Raw genomic sequence first — 13,253 nt, 5'->3', positions numbered from 1 at the left:
AGATGCGACATACACATTTCCCAGATTTTCTGTTTCTCCTCGAGACCAAAAACTCCAGTCCGCACGTGGTAAACCTACATAAGTCTTTAGGTTATGAGAATGCTCACATAGTCAACCCGGTGGGACTAAGTGGTGGGCTTGCTCTGTTCTGGAAATCGGCTTACTCAGTTCGAGTCCTCAGTTTAGATACAAGAATTATTGATGTGGAGATACAATTTGGATCAACTAGTTTTTTTGTCTCTTGTGTGTATGGAGATCCAGTTTATCATCAAAGACAAGTAGTGTGGGATCACCTTATCTCCATTGGTGCAACAAGAGATGACCCATGGTTGGTCTTAGGTGATCTCAATGAGATGGTGGATAGTAGTGAGAAGCTTAGAGGACCAACACGGTCGGAGTCGTCTTTCTATCCTTTCCAAAATATGATATCTGATTGTCGACTACGGGAGGTTCCAAGTATTGGTAACAAGTATTCATGGGCAGGGGAACGCAATAAGATGTGGATTCAGTGCTGTTTAGACAGAGCATTAGGCAATGCAGCATGGTTTCACCTCTTTTCGCTGGTTCAAGCAAAGTTCATGGAGCGAATTGGTTCCGATCACAGACCAGTTTTCCTACGGCTTGTTAATGGCAATGATTCGCAGAGAGGATGCTTCATGTTCCAAAAAAGATGGACATCTAAACCAGAGTTTGCACAGGTAGTGCGAGATGGTTGGTCTAAAGGTGATGCGAGCAGATCACAATCAGTTCTAAATAGAATTGCAGACTGTAGGCGGGCTATCTCTACCTGGAAGAACTCTACACAACAAAATTCTAAGAAGCATATTGAATCCTTCCGGCTTCAGCTAGATAACGAAAGTGCTATGTTACAGCCGAATCTTCATCTCATGAAGAATCTACGGTGGGAACTAGCAGAAGCATATAGAGCAGAAGAGTTGTTCTGGAAACAACAAAGCCGAGAGAAGTGGATGCAAGAAGGAGATCGAAATACTCGATACTTTCATGGCTGTGTTCAAAGAAGGCGTGTGCAAAACAGAATCCTATCATTATTAGACCAGGATGATGTTGAGCAATTCACAGAAGGTTCTAAAGGTGAGGTTGCGGTTTCTTACTTTCGGAAAATGTTCTCTACCTCGAACCCTGAAGCTATCGCTGAGGCTCTTGATGGTATGGTCGCTCGTGTTACGCCTCAGATGAACATTGACTTGATTAAGCTACCTACATGAGAAGAGATTAAGAAGGCAGTTTTTAGTATCAGAGGTGATAAAACACATGGTGCAGATGGTATGACTAGCCATTTCTTTCAGGAATACTGGGACATTGTTGGTTCTCAAGTGATTGAGGAGGTACAACAATTTTTTGAATCTGGTGATCTTCCTTCAGAATGGAACTACACGCAGATTTGTTTGCTCCCAAAAAAGCCTAACCCTTCGAAGATGACTGACCTGAGACCAATCAGTTTGTGCTCGGTGCTTTACAAGATCGTCTCTAAGTGATATGCAATCGGCTTAAACGCTTCCTTCCTACGATAGTCTCTGATACGCAAGGTGCTTTTATCTCGGAACGTCTGATATCGGATAACATCCTTATTGCCCACGAGATGATTCACGCCTTGAGAACCAACCCCCAATGCGATGAAGATTTCATGGCGATCAAGACTGATATGTCGAAAGCCTATGATCGGGTGGAATGGAAGTTTCTTGAAGAACTCTTGATCCGGTTAGGGTTCCATATTAAATGGGTGAAGTGGATAATGAGCTGTGTAACTTCAGTCACATATTCTGTGTTGCTAAATGGTTCATCGTATGGTTATATTAAGCCAGAGAGAGGTATTAGGCAGGGTGATCCGCTTTCACCATTCCTTTTTATCCTTTGCGCGGAGGCATTGGTACATATCATGAACAGAGCTAAGATGGAAGGTCGTGTTATAGGAATGAAACTCTCCTCTTCCTGTCCGTCGATCCAACACCTCCTTTTTGCAGATAATAGCTTGTTCTTATGCCAAGCTAACCTTCATGAGTGCTCTGAGTTCTTGAATTGCCTTAAGTTGTATGGTGATGCATCAGGACAAGTAATCAATTTCCAGAAATCCACAATCACCTTCAGTAAGAAACTGGACCCTTATATGCGCCATCTGCTCCATCTGTTTACTGGAATTTAGTAGGAAGGAGGGACAGCGAAATACTTAGGCTTACCGAAATGCTTCAGTGGATCGAAGAGGGATCTCCTGCAGTTCATCAGTGATAGTTTGAAATCGAGACTCAGTGGTTGGTACGAGAAAACCCTTTCCTTGGGTGGCAAGGAAGTTTTGTTAAAATCAGTGGCTTTAGCGCTTCCGGTATATGCAATGTCTTGCTTCCGCTTAACTAAACACCAATGTCGACAACTTACAAGTGCGATGTGTCAGTTTTGGTGGAACGCGAGTGAAGACAAGCATAAGATGCACTGGGTCTCATGGGATAAAGTATGTCAATTGAAAGAACGTGGAGGCTTAGGACTCCACGATATCAGCTGTTTTAACCAGGCTTTGTTAGCAAAACAAGGATAGAGAATCCTTCATCTTCCTCACTCTTTAGTGGCCAGGGTATATAAAGCTAAGTACTTCACAGATGCCTCTTTTTTTGATGCAAAGATTGGATACCGACCGTCGTATGCTTGGCGGAGTATTTTGTTTGGCCAGGAGCTGTTAGAACGAGGGGTCATGAAGTCTATTGGTAATGGCCAGGAGACTAATGTGTGGCTAGACAAATGGGTTTTTGATGAGATGCATAGAAGACCCTTCAATAAGGAGCTAATGATTGACTTAAATCTCAAGGTATCATCGCTAATCAGTACTAAGGGCTTATGGATTGAACAACGTATCCAGGATATGTTTCCACCATGTGAGATTCCTCGAATAAGGTCATCCACCAGCACCTCATCTTTCTGATCGATATATTTGGGCTTACAATCAGAATAGGCAATATACAGTTAAAAGTGGGAATTGGTTGTTAGCTCGGGAAAATGATATCTTGAAGCCATTGTCTACTAACATGATTAGGGTGAATAAGGTTAAACAACGAATTTGGAATACTGCAACTGAGCCTAAAATTCGTTTGTTTCTATGGAGAGCATTATCACAAGCACTAGCGGTTGCAGAGTGTATGAGAAGCCATGGCCTTACATTTAACCCTCGTTGTCCGGTTTGTCATACTGAAGAGGAAACAATTAACCATGTGTTGTTTGGTTGCTCTTTAGCGAATGGGGTTTGGTCTACGATGGGTCTTCCTATCTCCCTTCAGGGTTTTTCTACCTCGGTTGTAGACAATGTCTCCTCAGTACTTCATTTTATGCAGCAGTCTGAGATCACCGAGGAGATTCGCCAGGCTGTTCTATGGTTTCTATGGGGTATATGGAAGGCACGGAATGCTATCATTTTTACACAACAAAACCAAGAGTTTAATGTCATAGTGGCAATGGCGCTTGAAGAAGCAGAGGAATGGCTGAAACAACAAGCGTTAGTCTCTCAGGATGCCTCTAGAGAAGTTAGCAGACATGTTCAACATATTCACCGCTGGGTCCGACCCCCTCCTGGTAAGCTCAAATGTAATATTCATGCAGATTGGGGGAAGGAATCATTGTTTTGTGGTGGTGCTTGGATATTAAGAGATCATACTGGAGAGGTCTTATATCATGCGCGAGTTGCATTTCTACCGCGGAGTTATAGAATTTCTGCTGAGCTTAGTTGTCTCTTGTGGTGTCTCCAAAGCCTCACTGATCTTCATTTTACAACCTGTGAAGTCTGGACGGACTGCCAGGCGGTGGTGGCGGCTTTAGAGTCACCGGAGAATTGGCCAAAATATCGTTCTGAGCTGGATAAGATCACTAATGCAATACAGGTGATGGGGGAGGTTGTAATTATACTCTCTTCACAGAAAGCCAACTCGTTGGCTAGGGCGATTGCATCGAGTCTTACGAGAGACGGTCGGCTTTCATCTTACCTGGCGTTAGGTAGGCCGGGATGGTTACAACATCGGATTGCGGCGGACCGGTGATATTGAGGGGCACAGTTCGGTAAAGGATTGATCTGTTTTGCTATGTTCTGCTCTGTTATAGTATTGAGCTATCTTATTTTATCCGTTTGTCTTCATTGACGTTTTTGTACTTGAACCATGCTCTTTTCTTAATCAAATTTGAGTTAAAAAAAAAAAAAAGATTAGTGAGAAAATTAGAAATAAAGAATGTTTTTATAAAAGGTTGTCGATATTGATAATTTTCTGGAGACAATCCAAACCCAACGAACCGTTGAACACTTGAATGGTCGAAGGCCTGAAGACAATCAGAACCCAACGAACCGCCTGATTATGTGGATAGACAAACAAGTTCAGAATCAACTCTTGGTAATCATTGCAAAAGGGAAGCAAATGTATGTGGAGGCTCTCTAACGCTGGTTTGCCTTAAGAGGGTTCGGCTGATTCACTTTTTAACTTGTGATTTAGAAGATTGTAAAATGATCTCAAAATTTTACAAATTCATGTTGTACTAGTTGTACAAACTCTATTTTTTCTTTGAGTAAAAAAGGAATTTAATTAACTAATATGTGCACCAAAAGAGCTAATAATAATTTAAATAAAAACATAATGTTAAAGGTTTTGTCATACAAATTATTTTTATCTTTTTAATCATTAAAATTATTTAAAAATAATAATTTCAATATTTTACCTTTTTCGGCCAAATAATTTAATTTATGAGATAAAAAAAACCTCAAGTAAACATTTGGAGATTGTGAGTAGAACAAATATTCTCTTAAAAACCTTTAAAATTTGAGTAAAGAAAGCTATGGTATATGGAGATTTTAAAATATGAAACTTAGTTTACAGTATTTTATTATTTTCTTTTAAAGTAATTTCCGTTTTGAATGAATGCTAAAGTTTATCCAAAAATTACATTAAATATTACATTTAGTTGAAAAAACCATTTTTTGTTTTTTTGTTTTGTAGATTAATACCACAACCGGAATCAAAACGAACATTTTGCCAAGCTAATTCACAAACATTTGCAATTTCCTCTAGAACAAGTTATCTTTTTTCTATTCCCTTAAAATTTTTTTTTAACTTTGTAATTCAATACCAAATTTTATTTTAGTCTAATAATCTTTGTTTCATAAATAATTTTTTTTTCACAAATATAATTTAACCGTCAACTAAAAAAATGTAACTAACATTAAAGTGAAACATATTTTATAATTAAATATAAACTTATTTTTTCATCGGTAATACGGTTTGGCAAATCTCCTCACATTAAAGAAGACAAACTTGTTTAATCTATATATACATTTTCCAAGTACATTTAGCAAATAAATCCTGAAGTTACCACCTATTTACAAGACTGCCATTGACATTAATTATTAATTTGTTTTTCATTTTATTAATTAATATTAATCTATTTTTGAAAACAAAATTTCCCATCCTAAATAAATTTCCAAAACAATTGGAACCACTCCTTTTAACATTAAGTATTAAGTTTATAATTGATTTAATTAATATTAAGTTTCCAATTTTACAAAACAATATTTTCTCCATACACAAATGTTCTAAAAAATCGACCTAACCAAGAAACGAATTGATTTTCGATCTTGAACGAGGATCCGTGGCCGAGATTTTTGATCTCAACGTATTGATTTCCCCCTAAAATATATGTTCAAAATCAAATATAAAATATATCATTCAAAAAAACTAACGGTATGATTTTAAAAGGTAACAAACATATTTACCATTCAATTTGATATCTCATTCAAAGAATAATAATAAATTATAAAAGATATTGCTTGCTCACAGATTTATTTTTATTTTGTATTACGTATTTAAAAATAATTTTTACTTTCACGGGTTTCATATGATGAGTTTTCACAGGTTTCTTTCACAGGTTTCCCGCCTAGCATGGCGGGTTTGGAATATAGAACCAACACTAAAACTATTAGTTTATCTCATATATACTATAGATTTGTAATCATAGTTTTGAAATTAACTTATAAATTATTTAATATATGAACTACAAAATATTACACATACTATAACACATTTTTAATATTCCAAAAAAAAAAATTAAATACACATAAAAATATACATTAACATACTATATAGGCATATACTTCTGTTTAATTCTAGAAAACAAAACAAATCTAGAATTTTATATTCTATCTAATAACAAATTTAATGTAATTAGGTTATAAACTTTATAAAACGTAAGAAGAAGAAAAAAAATTCTAAACAAAATTCTAAATTAATTAGACAAAAAGTTAATTAATTGAAAATTTAAAAACTAAGTAAATTAAAAATTATTATTTAAAATACAATAATTTATAATTTAGTCCCGCAGTGTACCGCGGATGAAATCCTAGTAAGTTTATTGTTATGTTTTAATCGTTACGGTTTGAATTTTCAACTATGTTCCCAAAATGAAAAACTAAAAATATATATATATATATATATATATGTTCCGAGATAAAATATAATTTAATAACTAAGAAGGCAGAAAGGGAAGAGAAAATAACGGGTATTACCATCGCCCGTAGTAGTCCCACCATTTCGCATTTGCTGTTTGCTGATGATAGCCTGTTTTTCTGTAAGGCACAGGCAAATGAATGTAGGACGGTAATGGATATAATTGGCAACTATGGTCGAGCATCAGGACAAGAGGTTAATCTGGCTAAATCCTCGATCATGTTTGGCAAAAATGTCCCTACGGAGTTAAGATCGCAGTTGAAATCAGTTATTGGTATTTCTAAGGAGGGGGGTATGGGTTCTTATTTGGGTATTCCTGAAAATCTGAAAGGCTCGAAAACTAAGGTTTTTAGCTATGTTAAAGATCGGTTGGATGATCGAGTAAACGGTTGGTCGGCAAAGTGTTTATCGAAAGGTGGAAAGGAAATTATGATCAAATCGGTGGCTCTGGCACTTCCTACCCATGTTATGTCATGTTATAAACTGCCACAGGATTTGACGACAAAACTAACGAGTGCTATTTCCACTTTCTGGTGGAAGTCCAATGATAAGGCACGAGGTATGCACTGGGTTGCCTGGGATAGTTTATGTAAAGATAAATGTGAGGGGGCTTAGGTTTCCATGCTTTGGAACAATTTAATGAAGCTCTGCTGGCCAATCAATTTTTGCGGCTAATTCACTATCCGACGTCCTTAATGGCTCGGGTGATGAAAGGGAGATATTTTAGAAATAAACATCCTCTGATGGCAAAACAACCAAATAACCCATCTTTTGCATGGAGGAGTATTTATTCAACCAAGGGCTTGGTGGAAAAGGGAGCGAGATGGACGGTATGCTCCTGTTATTCTATTTTGGTTTGGCGTGACCCATGGTTACCGGATACTCGCCTGCGACCTGCGAATGGTAGGGGGAGATTATGGCTTCCGAGCTTGATGGTTAACCATTTAATTAACCCAGTTACAAAGGATTGGCATCTGCCTATTCTTGAGGAGTTCTTTGATCCGGTGGATATTTCACTTATTCGGAGTATACCGGTTAGTAAAACTTATCAACCGGATAGATTATTATGGCATTTTACTAAGTCAGGGAAATATTCGGTCAAATCAGGATATCGGCTTGCCTGAGATTTAATTACGGATGTCGAGTACAGGCCGACATGTACGTCCCTACGGGCTCAGTCGTGGAAATTAGATGTACCCCCGAAGATTCAACATTTTTTCTGGCAGATTGCCTCAGGTACTCTTCCTGTGTTAGAACGGCTTGCGTATCGGGGTATCCGTTGTGATGCTTTGTGTAAGCGATGTGCTTCTGCAGTGGAGACTATAAACCATGCGTTTTTTAAATGCCCTCGATCGCGATGTATTTGGGAGTTATCACCTGTGTTGTTAGAATCGGGAGGCTTTCCTTATGCCTTGATTTATGCGAATTTGGATTTCATATTCTGGCGGGCGTCTTCACAATCCGGGGTTTCCGATATAACTCGTCGTCTACCCTGGATTGTTTGGTCAATTTGGAAAGATATGAATAAAAAGGTTTTCCAGGGCACTGAATTAGAGCCAATTGATATTTTGAATCAAGCGCTTAATGATAAATTACTATGGGAGGAGGCTAAATCTTATTCCACAAGGTATCTGTATCCTCCACCTTTATTAGAGGACAGAGGTTCCTATCCTCGTTGTCAGGTCGATGGTTCTTGGAAAGACACGGATCCTTTCCAGGGACTGGGTTGGTGGTGTTGTAGTGGAGAAGATTCTACGCTTCTTTTGGGAGCACGGAGTCACAGGAGAGGTCTTACTCCCTTACATGCGGAATTACAAGCATTGATCTGGGCTATGGAGTCTTTACTGGCGGCTGGAGTTGATTGTCAGGCTTTTGAGATGGACTGTGCAGAACTAGTTACGATGGTGCATACGCCGGAGGATTGGCCCGCCTTTTCGAATCTTTTGGAGGATTTATCTTTGCTCTGATCTTCTTTCCCTTCATTCACCCTAGCCAGGATTCCACGAGATTTAAACGCAAGGGCTGATTGTCTGGCTCAGTCTTCAAGAACTTTAATTTTTGAATCCACTCTTGTAAACTCTTTCCCTCCGATTTGGGCTACCAACCTTGAAGTTATCTTTTAATTTTACTAGATGCTTCCCCACGCAACGCGTGGGTTGTGGTGTAGTTGGAACTTTTTTGTTTTTTTTTGGATTTTTTCATTTTCTCTTTTGTATTATTTCATTTTAATTAGGCATATACGGGCTTTGCCGTCACTTGTATTTATACACTATATGTTTATATCATTTCATTTAGATGTGTACAATTGTGGCGTTTATTTTTTATGAATTATGAGGATGTTGTTTCTTGCTTTTGAGGATCCAATCTTATTATTGACTGATATTATTTCCAATACATTTATTGTATTATAGATTTTCTAATTAGCTGCTTATGTAAACCTTTCATATATATATTACTTTCTAAATTAAAATATAGAATCAAACTTTTACAACACATATGAGATATAACAACATTTGATATTGGTGGGAGAGGAGGAGAGAATGATTACTTATAAGATAATAATCCAAATTAGATAATAGAGATAAATCTTTTAAAATAAGAACAATGTAAAATATATATCATGTAGTCTCTAAAATTAAAATTTAGCATTAAAAATTTACAATGATAATTCATTTGTTTTTTACAACCCATACAACAAAAATAAAAAATCAAGATTAACAAAAAAAACGAAAAATGATTTGAGATATTGTAGAAGAGAATGAGATAATGTGAAATGAGATAGTAAAATAATGTCTTTTTTTTTTTGTGACAACAAAAGAATGTCAATATGAGAGAATGAGAGATTTAGAGGATGCTTATTTATATGATAAGAAATGATGAAAGTTACATTTAGAATTATGGAGTTACAATAATAATTTATTGTGTTTGAATAAAATTGAGTGGTAGAATATGATTAATGCATAATTTATTTTAATTTTTTATAACCTAAAATAAAAGGAATACCAAGTGGCTGAATCAAAATTCACATGATTTGGTTGTTTGTTGATATAAACTCAACACTTATACATAATATTTCAAAATAAAAAATATTACTTTTGAAGTGAGAAATTAAATTAGGTTTTTTATAAAATTATATGAATTCTCCAATCTCAATAATTTTTGAAACCCCAAGGATAACTTATATTCTTTTGGTTTTCACTCATCAGTTTAATTTATAGTGCTAGATTTCATTATAATGGTTTCATCTTTAGAGAATTTAGTGAAATGATATTTTTAAAATTATATTTTATTTGTATATTTAAGTTCCAGTTGAATATGTTTTATTTTTTGGATCATTTTTATTTTGATTAAAGACACAAAAAACCAATTGTTTAATTATGTTCTTTTTGTTTTCAAAAACCTCAAATCATAAAAATATATATATATTATATTGATCTTTGCAGATTTATCATTTGGATCACAAAACAAAATAGTCTTTATAAATGGATAAATGGATAATTATATTGATCTTTAAATATTATATTGATCTTTATAAATTATTAAAAATGATACATGAATATGTGAGATAAACAGAGACATAATAGATAATTAGATATGGATCATTTCAACTTTATGATTTTGTTGTGTGGTGAATATTGTAAGAAAATATGAAAATAATGACTTATAAGATGCTAATAGAAAATAGAAAATAGAGATAAACCTTTTAAATGATTAATATATATATATAAGATATACACATCATACAAACTCTAAAACTAAACTTTTACAATGATATTTGATTTGATTTTTTATAACCCATACAATAACAATAACATAGAAACATACAAAAAAAAAAAAAGTGATTTGAGAGTAGTGGAAGAAGATGAGAGAATAAAAGAGTGATAGATTAAAAGAATAAGATAATGAATATTTATAGGAAGAGAAATGATGAAAAATTACATTTAGAAAAATGAGAGTTACAATTCTAATTTATTGTTTTGTTTTAATACAATTGATTAATACAATTTATTGTTTTGTAACTGATAGTGTGTTTAACTGAAAATGAATGGAGAAAAGCAATAGTCAATTTTCAATTTATGTAACTTCAGTTACAATTTAGTAGTAAATAGTGAATTTATATACATGATTAAATGTATTGAATTATAAGTTTAATTAAAAATAAATATTATATTTTAAAACATTAAAGATTAAATTGACCAATAAGGAGAGATCAAAACTTTATTTTTATATATATGATTAATGTTTGGTTGAAAAAAAAAATATATATATATAATTTAATAAGTTTTAGGTCGAATTCTAATAGTTCATAAAGTTTGAGGACTAAATGGAAGTATTCTAAAATAAACAACTTCCCATATATATACATTAAACACAGCGGCGGCGGCGGAGCGCATTCATATATACGGTGTGCCCTAATTCTCTGCCGGAGGAAAAAAATAAAGTTTATGCCTTTTGGAACTCCGGCGAGATTAAACGATGTCATACGACGATGTTGAGATAGAAGATATGGAGTGGAACGAAGAGATACAAGCGTACACGTATCCTTGCCCTTGTGGCGACTTGTTCCAGATTACGAAAGAGGATCTCCGGCTCGGCGAAGAGATCGCGAATTGTCCAAGTTGCTCCCTCTATATCACCGTCATCTACAATATGGAAGATTTTCAAAACGATACCAAGAAGAACAACGAACCTAAAACTCCTCAGCCTGTCGCCGTTGCCTGAGGTAATTTGATACAAAGACTGTGTTTTTTTTGAAGGAATTGGTTTGTATGATATTGTAAGATGAAGCTAAGTCTCAATACACGAAACTAGCTGACATGGGTTTTGGTTGCTTTATGTTGAGATGATTATCATATGATTCATGTTTGAGCTGTAACTTTAGTCACTCTTGTTGTTTTGATCTTGAAGAAGATAAAAGCTGTTTACTTTTCTTGAGCTGTATGAATATAGAAAGCCATGTTTGCCGGAATTAGCTCGTTTACGTTCCTTCTCTAAGTAGAAATTTATGAAGTCTAGGTGTTAAAAGGTATTGCCGTGAACTCCGAAGCTCGATTTCTCCTAGATTTTGCCAATTTAGAACATGTTATCAAAGTTAAGACCATGATCTATGTTAACAAGTTTACTTGCGTTCTGGTATATTTGTTGCTCTTCTCAGTACTACTTGATGAATGTTACCAATATCGGAGTCTTTACCAAGCGTTTGATAAGTGTGATATTGGTTTTGTCCTCGAGTTAGGATTCAAACAAGTATAAGCTTTTAGTGTGTTGTTAACGAGACATAGAGAATGAAGTATTTTGCTACCACTGATATAAGAAGACAACCTGCAATCACAAACAAAACACCTTTAAAACCCAATAACAGGATTACTTCTGGTGCTGTTTTTTCTTTTCCGGATTACTTATGTGAGAATATGTTGCTGCCTTGCAGATTGTCATGGAAGTGATTAGAAGATTATTCAACAACCACCACAGAAGAGATTCATCTGTTGTGCAAGTTTTGGAAAGCATTTGAAACCATTCTTCAGAGTTTTACATTAACCACATATAGAGAGATATAAACAAGGAAACAGAGGTGTTGTGTTGCTGGTTACTTAATGTTTTTTTTTTTTTTGCTGGGCAAATTCATGGTGTTTTCTTCCCCCATTTAGGTCCTATTAGTTATTTAGAGTAAGCTCTGTTTTTGTTTAGAAAAGGTTTCTACGGCTACAGTTCCCTTCTTTGACAAGAAGACTCTTTTTATCTCTGTGATTTCATATCCAAAGCTAAGAGACGTTTCAAGCCCGTTAAGTTCACAAAATCTGTGTGTAGGACCAAAGTTTCATCCTTTCACTATCACTAAAGAACATTTTAAACTAGACTATAGCTTAACTCTTCAAGTAAACAAAAACAATTAGTTCCTAGTCACATCCTCTCCATGCATGAATTCCCCTTACTGGTCACAATAATTAAAGCCGTCAGATGTGTTAAAAAGCCTTCTCATTTTCCCTTCCTTTGTGTGTGTTGTTTTCTTGGATCTGGCTTTGGAGGGACTAGCCTTCTGAAATTCGCTCCTCCAGTCGCTTCACCCTTTCTCTCAAGCTCTCAACCTCCTTCTTGTATTCCTTGATGGTTTCATCTAGCACCTTGTTCCATTGTAGAAGCAGCTTGTTATGTTCATGCGCTATGCGAAGAGCGTTTGAAGTGAATGGACCCTCAAAGGGTTGGAAATAAAAACGTTCATTTCCACAGGCGGAAGGATCTCGAGGAGGCTCACTCTCATGAGATGGACCCGTTTGAGATGGACCCGTTTGAGATGTGTCTTGATGAGATGGATTAGCGGTTGCTTTCTCCTTTCGTCGTTGTGCTTTGTAACGGGCTACGATGGGTGGGTCGGTACATGTATTGTAGAGGAAGATCAACCTTGGGAGCGGTGTAAAACTGGTAGACATATGGTGAGGCCCCGCACATCCTACCAAGAAGCGAGACAAGTTGAGACATTAAGCATCAATTCTCAGTATCGGGTCGGTGCAATGGTGACATTTTAAATAAGTATTTCCAAAATTTGTACAAAAATAATAAATTATTCAGAAACTAAATGAGAATTATGAATTTAACAGAATAAATTATTAGCTTTGATAGACGACATACCTTCAGAACACAGAATTTAAAGATCGATTGTTGGATCTGATCTTATGAAGAAGCGATTAGAATCAAGATGATATTGTTTCTAGGGTGAGCTTTTTTCTGGTTTTAGGATCCTTCCAAAGGAAATGAAATTATGGAGTTTAGACA

At 35.5% G+C, this 13,253-nt stretch overlaps 4 protein-coding genes across 4 annotated transcripts; all 4 read left to right on the top strand.

Annotated features, from left to right (window-relative positions):
* Nucleotides 1–2: 2 nt before the first annotated feature.
* On the top strand, nt 3–1,226 carry LOC147927143 (uncharacterized). The gene has a single exon (XM_087487324.1). The coding sequence runs from the start codon at nt 3–5 to the stop codon at nt 1,224–1,226; it is 1,224 nt and encodes a 407-aa protein (XP_087343450.1).
* A 60-nt stretch (nt 1,227–1,286) lies between these two features.
* Nucleotides 1,287–4,034, top strand: LOC147927142 (uncharacterized). Its single transcript, XM_087487323.1, has 5 exons — nt 1,287–1,458; nt 1,533–2,071; nt 2,165–2,464; nt 2,633–2,882; nt 2,995–4,034. Exons 1-5 carry the CDS (start codon nt 1,287–1,289, stop codon nt 4,032–4,034), a joined length of 2,301 nt encoding a protein of 766 aa, XP_087343449.1.
* Nucleotides 4,035–6,635: 2,601 nt separating this feature from the next.
* Nucleotides 6,636–8,449, top strand: LOC147927141 (uncharacterized). The gene is made up of 3 exons (XM_087487322.1): nt 6,636–7,041; nt 7,440–7,516; nt 7,709–8,449. The coding sequence occupies exons 1-3, from the start codon at nt 6,636–6,638 to the stop codon at nt 8,447–8,449; spliced, it is 1,224 nt and encodes a 407-aa protein (XP_087343448.1).
* Nucleotides 8,450–10,857: 2,408 nt separating this feature from the next.
* On the top strand, nt 10,858–12,103 carry LOC104747408 (diphthamide biosynthesis protein 3). Its single transcript, XM_019237260.2, has 2 exons — nt 10,858–11,205; nt 11,911–12,103. The coding sequence occupies exon 1, from the start codon at nt 10,959–10,961 to the stop codon at nt 11,202–11,204; it is 246 nt and encodes an 81-aa protein (XP_019092805.1). The 5' UTR covers nt 10,858–10,958; the 3' UTR covers nt 11,205; nt 11,911–12,103.
* Nucleotides 12,104–13,253: the final 1,150 nt, after the last annotated feature.

Source organism: Camelina sativa, chromosome 15, assembly GCF_030686135.1.
Source record: "Camelina sativa cultivar CO46 ecotype springtype chromosome 15, ASM3068613v1".
NCBI lineage: Eukaryota > Viridiplantae > Streptophyta > Magnoliopsida > Brassicales > Brassicaceae > Camelina > Camelina sativa.
Note: the sequence above shows the minus strand (reverse complement) of the source record. Positions and strands in the feature narration are given on the sequence as shown.